Consider the following 11,321-nt stretch of genomic DNA (forward strand, 5'->3'; position numbering starts at 1 on the left):
TTATCAGATTGAAGATCAACTGCCATGTTATTTTGATTCGCAATCTTGATCCTTCTAATGGTTTATGCAACGGTACAAGGCTTATTATTAAGGCATTTCAAGATAATGCCATTGATGCAGAAATTATTGGCGGACAATATGCTGGGAAGCGAGTGTTCCTTCCACGAATTCCTCTCTATCCTTCAGAGGATGATGTTCTCCGCTTCAAGTTTAAGAGAAAACAATTTCCAATTCGGCTTAGTTTTGCCATGACAATCAACAAAGCCCAGGGTCAAACCATCCAAAATGTTGGCATATATCTTCCTGAGCCGGTGTTTTCTCATGGACAACTCTATGTTGCTTTGTCTAGAGGCACATCAAGACAAACAACTAGAATACTTGCAAGGCCAAATAAGGAAATTGATCCATCAGGGAAAAGCACAAAAAATATTGTCTACAGGGATGTTTTGGTATAATCCATGTACATGTTGTGTACTGCAGTGTGATGTTTCTAATATGGTTGTATTCATGTAAATAGTACCCAGGAAAAATAATGTTAGATAGGGTTTCAGTCATTAGCTTGCCTTATGAAAATTGTAGGCCAAAAGATATGTTTACAGAGGTAATATTCTAGCATGTACAGTACTTAAATCTATAGATTTACCATTCTTCCTCAGTTAGCATATAACAAAAATCCAACAACATAAGTGAGCACATATCATTTTTTATGATAGCCATTGGGCTTCACAAGTATATGCAAGAAACATACATTTTTCAGTTTTAACATACAACAGAAATATTAAGTCAACAGAAGTAGGCATAGGGCAGTTTCCTTTCTTTTCTGAATAATCATACAGAATCAGAGTTACAAAGTCATTACAAGCCAACTCAACAATGGAGGGATATGCCCCATCCATGGATTACTAAATAATAATAGCGGAGGAGCCGTGGAAGCGTGAAGTGTGCCGGCAGCCTGCCGGCGTGTGCTGTTTGAGGCCGTGGCTGCCGGATTCAGGCGCCACCATAGCTGCTGATGACGATTGGGCTGGGCGAGGTGAGCAGCCGAGCACGATTGCCGGATGTCCGGGTCGTGCGCTTCCCCGACGCCCTCGCGGTCCTCGGGTCGGCGTCCGGCGAGTCGCGGGGCCAGAGACGGGAGGAGGGGCGGCGGCGCGGTGCTGCTCCGGTCGACAGTTTATTTTGAGAAGATTCTTTTCTTTTTCTCTAAGCTCAACATAGGGGCAGGGAACTGACCTGTGTTGACCTAGTGGCAAGCTTCCAGGTCCATATAGCCGAGTGTTACGCTCTTGACCCAAAACCACATTTTTTAGCCTAAGGCAGGACGCAAAAAGGTCGAGGGCCCCCCCCAAAAAAAGGTCGAGCGGCCTGTTAAAAAAACAGAAGGTCAATGAGCTGAACGGCCATTCTCATGAATTTTACAGTGATACTTACCCATTTTTTTGAAGTCCTAAATATTGGAATTTTTGCAGCAGACCTGAAATATTGGATATGCATGGTAGAATGCATTATATTCCATCTACGTCCAAGTTATGTACAATGCATGCAGATGATTATTTTTTGAAGGTCGCCAAGAGGTTGCGAAGCTAAAACTCCATATAAAAAAGTGCTTTATTTCATTTAAAGTTTTCTTATCTGTATGAAAATTTTAGTTAACAACACACACGTGCAAAGTACGTGCCTTCGACTAGTACTTTTCGTCCTCGAACTTTTTCGAAAGTTTAGAAATCGTCCCTTAACTCTAATCCGGACAGTTTTCGCCCCTCAACTATCAAAACTGGATAGTTTTCGTCCCTCGTGCCGCTTCAGGCGGTTTTCATCCGACGTGAATAGTATACCGATGAACAGTAAATTCAAACAAATAGCAAAAAAAAAACAAAAAGAATCTAAAATTTTATGGGATCAAAGTTCCTCGGGGGCGTAAGGTGTGTGCATATATTCATACTGTTTGGACATCCAGGTTCTCATGACAAAGAAAAAACTTCAAATATATATGTCGATGAACAGTAAAATTGAAAAAAATAGAAAACAAATTCGAAAAAATATGAATTTTTTTGGCATCAAAGATGCGTAGGTGTGCAAGGTGCGTGCAAATTTTCGTGCTCAAATGACATAAGAGGAGCTCTAGCCAAAAAAACAAAATAGTGCACTTTTTCAAAGTTTCTTTTCGAGCCAATTTTTTTTTTTTGCCACGAGCTCCCACAATGTCCAAACACCATGAAAAAATTTAGGCACCTTGAGCACCCGAGCATCTTAGATGTCAACAATTTTCATATTTTTTTGAATTTTTTTCTATTTTACTGTTCACCAACGTACATATTTATGGTTCTTCCTTTGTCACGAGCTCCTGGAATGTCCAAACAGTATGAAAAATTGCATGCACCTTGCGCCCCCGAGGAACTTTGATCCCGCAATTTTTCAGTTTTTTATTGTTTTTGCTACTTTTTCGAATTTACTGTTCATCAATTTACTGTTCATGTCGGACGAAAACCGCCCGAATCGGCACGAGGGACGAAAACTATCCGGTTTTGATAGTTGAGGGACGATAACTCTCCGGATTAGAGTTGAGGGACGATTTCTAAACTCTCAGAAGAGTTCGAGGATGAAAAGTATACTTATCCCTTATTTTTTTATCCACTTCGGAAGATAAATGGTGATACTATTCAGCTGACGTCCACTGGAAAGGGATGGCAAATCAAACGTCTTTTATGTCAATTCATATTGTCACGAGAATGGCAAATTTAGCTAGCAAGCAGGGTAAACCCTTAAAAAAAACTAAACTAACGCGGATTTGCCATTCTCAACTAACAAAAACTGCCATGAAAAAGTTGCATTTACCATGCTCTCTAGCAAACGTTCGCGGGTTAAGCAGTCCAAGATAAAACGAACAAGGACACTCGTTGTCGCCGACTGATTTTTCATCTTCCAGTTTCAGTCGTTGTCGCCGACCCACCCGCCGCCGCCGGCAAAACCACCGTCACACAGCCGGCCTCTAACCCACAGAGCGTTAGAATGGCAACCAATGTTTCTTTCAGAAGAGACCTACTCCGTCTGTTTCGAAATAAGTGCCGTGGTTTTATTTCAAATTTAGGATGGTTTGAACTAAAACCACGACACTTATTTTGTAACGGAAGGAGTACGAAAAAGCACCAGGTGTAGTAGTAGCACTTGACAACCATATGAGCTGCTGCTAACCCTCATAGCATGAGTGATTTTGATTGATTTAACCAATGCCCAATTGTCTTAGAAGCTATCCCTTTTCTTTCTGATTCCAAACAACTGAAAGACATGAGAACCGTCTCTGCATTCTTTGCTTACAAAAAATGCCCACAAGATAAAAGAAATGGAGTGACCAAGAAAAACTAGAACGAAGCTATGCATTGCTGTTGCAATTCTACCATGTATACAGGCAAGCCGGAGCACATCTATCTTTCCTTTCTTTGCATCCTATTATTTACATCTGGGGACCAAAGGGGGGCCTGCCCATCATCTGTTGGTAAGCCGATGACGCCGCAAACCCGGACTGCTGGTCTGGCTCCGCCTTCATCTGCCCTTCCTGCATCATGAGTCCCTGGTAGCCCTGCATCATTGACGGGTGATGAGCGGCGGGCATCGGCGGCATCGACATGCCTGGAGGGGCCATCCCGAAGTGGAAGTTGCCTGCCGCCCCCAGATGGCCTCTCGGCGGGAGGCCGAAGGAACCAAAGGGAGTCGCGCCACCAAACTGAGGATAGCTGCCTTGCGCTTGTTCTTGCCTGCGATGCGAGAGATTAGCCTGCGGCGCGGATGCTGTGGCACTGCCGGAACCGGAGCCCGCGTTCCCGCTATTTCTGGCTGCTGGAACTTCATGGTTGTGCTTTCCCTCGTATGTCGTGATCACGGATTTCAGATCGTGCGAAGCTCTCTCCACATGCTTGCGCACTGAACAGCCCTGGTGCGTGCATTTGTAGTAGCTCCTGCAGGTAAATAGGATGATGTTACATCTCAGGATGGATGAATACCAAGAGTCTCAAACATTACACAAAATGATCAACTTTTGAGTGAAAAAACATAAACCCCATTGAGCTGACCTTGGATTTGGGTTTCCTTTAACAACCTTCTGACCATACTTGCGCCAGCGATAACCATCGTCAAGGATGTCAACCTCACTTGTTGTCTGAACGACAACACGAGGCTCCCGGACAGCTCTTGATGCTGCAGCCACCATGTCAATTGAACTTGTGGTGGTCGCAGTAGGAATGGTAACAGCAGCTAAAGCATCCAGTTTCCTGAAAATAACCAGGCTCATCAATGAATAGAAATATCATCATGGCTGTGTTAAGTGGTCAAGTGGAGGGGGACACCAACCTTCTTTTGGATTCAGTCTCATCTTCACCTACATCACAGTCTAAAGAAATGGTGCCTTGTGTTGCTCTATCAATCTCATTGGACAGCGTTGACGAGACATCAGCTGCATCTTGGGACTCCATGATAGATGTATCACCATATGCAGATACAGGAGGGCCAGCAGCTGGTCTTCCCTCGACACCTTGCATATCTTGAATGCACTCACTTTTACCATTTTCCCACAAAGATGCAGTGTTGAGCCCTGCATGCGAACCAGGTTTCTCTAGAACATGGACTTGTTGATCATTGATTTGCGACAAAGGGATACCTGAGCGGCGGTTTGGAGGCGGCAAAGGGTGATTGTGAGAACTCTTGTAGACTATCTCTGTTATCTGACCATCTTGAGAGCGTTCCACCTTTTTCTTGACAGGGCAATCTGGGTGTGTGCACTTGTAATAGCTCCTTGGATGCTCACTGCTCTTCACTTGCTTCTGTCCATATTTTCTCCAGTTATATCCATCTTCAGCTGGGTTGCTATTTGTGGCAGAAGAGTATTCTTCATTTTGGTCTCCCTCGTCATCTTCCTGTTCCTCAGAAGAGTGATTATCACTGAACACAGAGTCAGACGTCTTCGGTTTGACAATTGTTTCGTCGGCACTGTCCTTGGCTGCAGTAAAGCTTGACTGAAGACTGGATCCTTGCTGATGAATATTTGACAACGACTGGTTTTGGTGGCAAACATTGTAACCCTGTATAACATTAGAAGAACAGGCATATAAATGCACAGAAAAGTGGGGCAATAAAAAGAAGTGAACAGTAGAATGCAAACAAAGGGTGCTAACAGTTAAGGATATTACCTTTTCCATATTTGAGTAGCTTGCTGGCCCAGAGTGGGGTTGGAAGGAGAAAACATCGTTACTGAACGTGCTATCTGGTGGCATTGTTGAGTTAGCCTCTGGAGCAACAAACAGTTTGCCAGTGGTTGGAGAAGGCTGTGCCTGCAACAGATCATAATCATATCAGCTACATTCGCATAGTGGATATCGTGTGGTAAGCACATATGCATTTGACCATTTATGAGTGTTGAATTAATTCATCGGCTTTGAAGTCAAAACGCAGAACCAACTTTGCAACTCTGTAAATTTCTAAACAGAGATCATTTTTTGAACAGTAATATTCTGAATGATAGGAATTAAATACGTTGTATTCACAAGTCTCTATACTGAAAAAACCATGTGCTACAGTACACATCAAATGCTTTCTGCAAAAACAAGATAATGATAAATGTTCTTATATATACTTCAGGAAAACTAAATGTCTGACAAATGGAACTTTCATGTGTTTACTGGTAATTGCTAACTCAAAGTATAGTTTACCACAACCTCAATCAATAGGTACTTCCGTTTTTATTCACACGTGCACTGATCCATTTTTATCCGCACATACACGCTAACTAAAGATTCATGATTAATTGTATCAAAAGCTGAAACGACAAGGAGGGGAATAGAGTGAACGCTCATGTCCAGCGGCCTTGTAAAAAAACAGACGGGCTTCCCTTGCCCGCCGGCCTATTAATCCCCAATGAAGGAAGTAATTATTGGTGGCATAGCACAATAGAAAACCAGTTATGAGAAGATGGCATACCATAGCATTGTAGAGAAACACCGGTGACTCAAGAAGAGTAGTTGGACTAAGACCAGGTGGAATTGCTATGGGTGATCGAATAACTGTGGATGAACCCACACGAGATGTATCAATCTTGGGGATACTGAAACCAGCTCTCGAAGCCCTGCGCTCGGCTAGAGATCCCTGTGGGTTTGATTTCTGATTAGCATTGAACGAATTTGGTTGCAGGGAAAAATCCTTTTGGGGTGTAGCTGTATCTGTAGCTGACTGAGTAGGCAGTTGCTCCCTGAAGCCCACAAGCTCTCCTCTCTTCTCTGATTGATCATGGGGCTTGTTGCTCACATGTTCGCCGAAAAAATTGGAGAATTGACCAGAGCCGAAGTCTTCATTCAAGAAGCTTGACAGGAGCGTTCTCGGGCTGGGCGTCGGTGGCATGGCCATCCAGTCCTCCATGAGGGATCCACGATCGCTGGTGCCGGCCATGTGAGCAAGAAATCTTCCTCAGCTGAAACAACAAGGTTCACCACATTAGTACTGTCAAAACATTAGATGCTTGACTGTGAAATTAAGCAAAAGCTCCCTTTTCAGGATACTAGTACAACTTACAATAAATGCTGATCAGAATCACTAAGCACAGCAAATTACTCCAGATTCTAGGACATAAAGGGCAACCAATCATACATGTGCAGTACACACTACACAGACCAACACAATTCTATTTTTACAGGGCTACATTATGGCAACAGGTAGAGATGAACAAACAAATTCAGGGGGAGTGAAACCTTCATTAAACCACTGAACTCATATGGAAATGCTGTAAATTTTACAGGCATGGGCTCTGAATCGATGTACAAGAAAACAGAGGACAGATATTTGATATGCAATGGAGAATCCAACCCGCTGCTCGTCACGAACTGAATTCCCAGAGATGCAATTTCGATGTGAAATGGGAAGATTCCATAACTGAAATAAGAACCCTTTTTTCTGTTGAGAAAAACAGGGGGCAGGAAATTTATGACTGAAATGGGTAGAATTTTGAAACCAAGATGCAAACTTTACAGGCAACCCGTCTCAGTAATTCATCAACAACTCCCGGGCAAGCAATTCCGGCGCCGAATCAGCCGCACGGACGCAAGCGATAATAAGCACACAAACAAACCCGGCGGAATAAAGGCAGACAGAAAAGGAAGAAATGCCCAATCGGCGCCTCCTCGAGCGGGCGGTACCTCCGATACCGGACGATTGATCCTCCTTCTCTCCCCCAAAACAGAAGGCGGGCGGGCGGGCGGGCGGACGGATTGGGGAGAGAGGGCGGCAAGGCGGTCAGAACCTGGCTCAGATCATGTGCTCCCGCCGGCGACGGAGAAGGAACAATTCGGGCGAAACCGAAGGACCTAAAATTCCCCTCCCACCAACCAAGAAAGAAGGGAGGGAGCCGCCGCAAACGGGTGGAAACAAAGATCTTGCCGAGCGCAGACGGACGAGGGTAGGTCTGGAGCGACCGACTCCACTGGCCAAGAACAACTCCCCGGCCCCCGGGAAACGAGGAACACGCCGAAAGAACCAGAGGGGAGAGGGAAGGGGAGAGAGATTGTGGAGGCGCCCCGCCTCGATTCCCAGCCCCGCACCTGGGTTGGTTCTCCGGGTGCCGCTACTTTTTTTAAGGGGGTGGAGAAGAGCGAAAGGCGGTTTGACCAAGGAGAAGGCGAAGAAGAAGGTGGGGTGGGAGGATGATTCCGTTGCTGCCACTGGTGGGCTGGCTCTCTCCGCTCTGCTCCAACTGAACTCTAAGGCTGGTCATAGTGGGAGTAACATAGTTAGTACATAGATGCCACATAAACAAAAATGATGATGTGGCAAGTAGTTAATGAGGAGAGAGGCAAATAGAGTAACATAATATGTTACCATCACATAGCGGTTTTCAATGCATAATGAGTCTATAAAGTAATAAATGAAGGCAACTATGTTACCACACCTATGACACTATCCACTGTGAAGGTAGTAACATAGACTAGTAACATATGTATGTTACTAGTCTAAGTTACTCCCCACTATGACCAGCCTAAGGCCTCTTTTGGTTCATAGGATAGGATTATCATAGAAATAGGAATCTTGTAGAAAATGAGATGACATGTATCTCAAATCCTATGAGTAGGAATAGGAAATAAGATGTCATTTGGTTGACATCAAAGGAATTTTTCCATTGAGTTTAGGCTCTTTTTTATTTTCCTATGAAATGTGGAGGATAGGAACCAATCCTATGTAGGAATAGGAATCCATTCTTATGAACCAAAGGCTCTAAAGGAAAAAAAATCCTTTAAGAATCCTATCCTCTAGAATTACTATGAAATTCCTCTAAACCAAAGGAGGCCTAATTGGCAAAAGCTGTCCTCTCGCTCGGATTTTTGTTTGTTTTCTCTTCTACTCTAAATGAGCAGAGTTACTCTGAATTTGTACTGTAGTACTACGCGAATGACTTATACACCCGGACGGAGGGAGTAGTGGTATATTGGCATGGATGGATGGATGGTCGTTGGTGAATGGCGTTTTATATAGTGGAGCCTTATTCTTTTGGTGCGGAGTTACTGGTTTTACCCTGCAATTAGTGGGAAACGGCCCCCTGCTTTCGCTGCAGCCTTGGCGACGGAACAAAGCGAGGGAGCGGCCGTTGCGTCAGCCATTTCTTGCGCAGCATCGGTGGAGAGGAGAGGACAGGGGTTTGACTGACCAGGTGTGAGGGTCTGATCTGGATGGATGGATGGATGGATGGGCATGCGGGAAAACAGGGGAGCGGGTTGCAAATGAGACGCACGAATGTGTTGTTTTTGTGTGATTTTGTGATGAGGGTTGTGCTAGGCGTCGGCCGTGCAACGGGGGCGCCGAGCGCCGGGATATCTCTACCGTCCAAGTGTAGTAGGCAGTACTTCCTTCCTCCGGTCCTTTTTGCTCTGCATATTAGGTTTTGTTTGAGGTCAAAGTCTTTAAAATTTGATCGGATTTATATAAAAAATTAATAACATTCACATAACAACACCGATGTCATTAGATCCAGCTTGGAATATATTTCCATATTATATTTATTAGGTATTATAGATGTTAATATCTTTTAATATAAATTTGGTCATACTTAGCAAAGTTTGACTTCATACAAATCTAATATGCAAAGTAAGAAGGACCGCAGGGAATAGCATGATTCCTCATGGTATGTGAAGAGATGCCAAAAAAGGGAAAAAAAAACTAGTGCAAATCGCTAAGAAAAAGTCATTGCACACACGGTGCATCAGACCGTGGATAATCAACTTGCAGCATGTATGCAATATTTTGTACCATGTCGTGTGTGTGTGTGTGTGTTTGTTTGTGTGTGTGTGTGTGTGTGTGTGTGGGCACGTGCATGTGTGTGTGTGTGTGGGGGGGGTGAGATTGTAACATGCCAACCGGAGGTATGTAAGTGACATGAAAAATCCTTCAATCACTCTGACCTTCATTTTGGAGCATTGATCTTGCTGTTCGGGCTAGTTGACAAAAAATCTAGCTCGCCGAAGCCCCACCGCCATTGGATTACGGGATCCCTAGTGCCACTCCTTGTGGTCTTTGTGCCTTTCCGAAGCTTGACGGCGTAGAGGGCTTTGGTTCCAAGCTCCAATTCAAGGTACATGGCGGTGAGCGCCAATGGGAGGAGGGAGGGGGTGTCAGGGGGAGCCCCGGAGGAGGATGAGAGAGGAGCAGCCACATAAGGCTTCTATGAGGAAGTTATCTTGCGCTTGTGTGAGTCCCGGGGAAGAAGCATCCCTAGCGAAAAGTGCGGGCAGAAGACCCGGTCAATCAAATCTATCAGGCGGGAGGTGTCATTTACCTTTATATATCCACATCGTAAATAACTTGCTAAAACTCTAATTTATTAGCAAGGTATAATGCAAAACCATATTTAGAAAATGTAATTTCATATCATGATTTTGGGTTGGAGAATCATTTTTATGTTTTCAAAGGAAATACTAATAAAATAGCAAACAAACGTATGTATTTACATGAAAAATCCCCAAATCACTGACCTTCATTTTGGAGCACCAAACTTGCCGTTTGGGCCCCTCGACCGCAAATCTAGCCCGCCAAAGCCCCACCACCATTAGATCAGGGGACCCCCTAGCGCCACTCCTCGTAGTCTCGGTGCCTTCCTAGGGCTTGGCGGCATAGATGGCTTTGGTTTTGAGCTCTAGTTGAAGGTCCATGGCGGTGAGCGCTGATGGGAGGAGCGAGGGGAGAAGCCCTAGAGGCGTCTGGGAGAGGAGCAACTACATGAGGCTCCTATGAGGACGTTACCTTGAGCTTGTCTGAGTCCAAGGGGAAAAGAAATCGCTACCGGAAAGTATAGGCGAAAGACCCAGTCAATCCAACCGTCTGGCAACATGCATCATTTACCCTATATGTCCATGTCATCAATAATTTACTGGAACTCTAATTTATTACCAAGGTATAATGCAAAACCATATGTAGCAAAATGTATTTCCGTACCACAACCTTTGTGGAGAATCATTTTCATGTTTGAAAAGGAAATACTAAAGTAGCAAACGATTGTATGTATGTAACATGAAAAATACCCAAATCACTAAACTTTCTGGAACACCGAACTCACTGTTTGGGCCCGTCGACGAAAAATCTAGCTCATTGAAGCCCCACCACCATTGGATCAGGGGACCCCTAGAGCCACTCCCCGTAGTGTCAGTGCCTTCCCGGGGCTTGGCGGCATAGATGGCTTTGGTTCCGAGCTCCATTTGAAGGTCCATGGAGGTGAGCACCGATGGGAGGAGGGAGGGGAGGAGCCCCACGAGAGTCATGGAGAGGAGCAATTACATGGGGCTCCTATGAGGACGTTACCTTAAGCTTGGCTGAGTCCAAGGGGAAGAGACATCGCTAGCGGAAAGTGCGGGCGAAAGACCCGGTCAATCCAACCGTCTTGGCGACATGTATCATTTACCTTTATATATACATGTCATCAATAATTTACTGAAACTCTAATTTATTAGCAACGTATAATGCAAAACCATATATAGAAAATGTATTTCCATATCACAGCCTTTGTTGGAGAATCATTTTTATGTTTGTAAAGGAAATACTAAAATAGCAAACGAACGTATGTATGTAACATGAAAAATGCCCAAATCACTGGCCTTCATTTTGGAGCACCGAAATCGCCGTTTGGGCCCGTCGATGGCAAATCTAGCTCACCGAAGCCCAACCCCATTGGATTGGGGGCCCCTAGAGCCCCTCCTTGTAGTCTTGGTGCCTTCCCGAGGCTTGGCGGCATAGATGGCTTTAGTTCTGAGCTCCAGTTGAAGGTCCATGACGGTGAGCGCTGATGGGAGGAGGGATAGGGA

At 44.7% G+C, this 11,321-nt stretch overlaps 1 protein-coding gene across 2 annotated transcripts; it reads right to left on the reverse strand.

Moving 5' to 3' along the window:
• Positions 1-3,219: 3,219 nt before the first annotated feature.
• Positions 3,220-7,694, reverse strand: LOC119301981 (probable WRKY transcription factor 2). Of its 2 annotated transcripts, XM_037578995.1 has the most exons (6): positions 7,176-7,694; positions 5,968-6,454; positions 5,181-5,321; positions 4,345-5,072; positions 4,068-4,265; positions 3,220-3,953 (listed from the first exon to the last, which is right to left on the reverse strand). In XM_037578995.1, the coding sequence occupies exons 2-6, from the start codon at positions 6,430-6,432 to the stop codon at positions 3,452-3,454; spliced, it is 2,034 nt and encodes a 677-aa protein (XP_037434892.1). In that variant the 5' UTR covers positions 6,433-6,454; positions 7,176-7,694; the 3' UTR covers positions 3,220-3,451. The 2 variants fall into 2 exon arrangements, with proteins under 2 accessions (XP_037434892.1, XP_037434893.1); XM_037578996.1 differs by lacking the exon at positions 7,176-7,694 and having other exon boundaries at positions 5,968-7,167.
• Positions 7,695-11,321: the final 3,627 nt, after the last annotated feature.

The sequence above is a fragment of the Triticum dicoccoides genome, chromosome 5A, assembly GCF_002162155.2.
Source record: "Triticum dicoccoides isolate Atlit2015 ecotype Zavitan chromosome 5A, WEW_v2.0, whole genome shotgun sequence".
Classification (NCBI taxonomy): Eukaryota; Viridiplantae; Streptophyta; class Magnoliopsida; order Poales; family Poaceae; genus Triticum; species Triticum dicoccoides.

Excerpts from the sequence above, each read along its gene's own strand:
- LOC119301981 (XM_037578995.1), bottom strand. The coding sequence starts at position 6,432 with ATGGCCGGCACCAGCGATCGTGGATCCCTCATGGAGGACTGGATGGCC. Across the intron at positions 5,073-5,180 it reads GCTACTCAAATATGGAAAAG|GGTTACAATGTTTGCCACCA; the intron begins GTAATATCCTTA and ends AATGTTATACAG. Across the intron at positions 4,266-4,344 it reads GAGACTGAATCCAAAAGAAG|GAAACTGGATGCTTTAGCTG; the intron begins GTTGGTGTCCCC and ends GGTTATTTTCAG.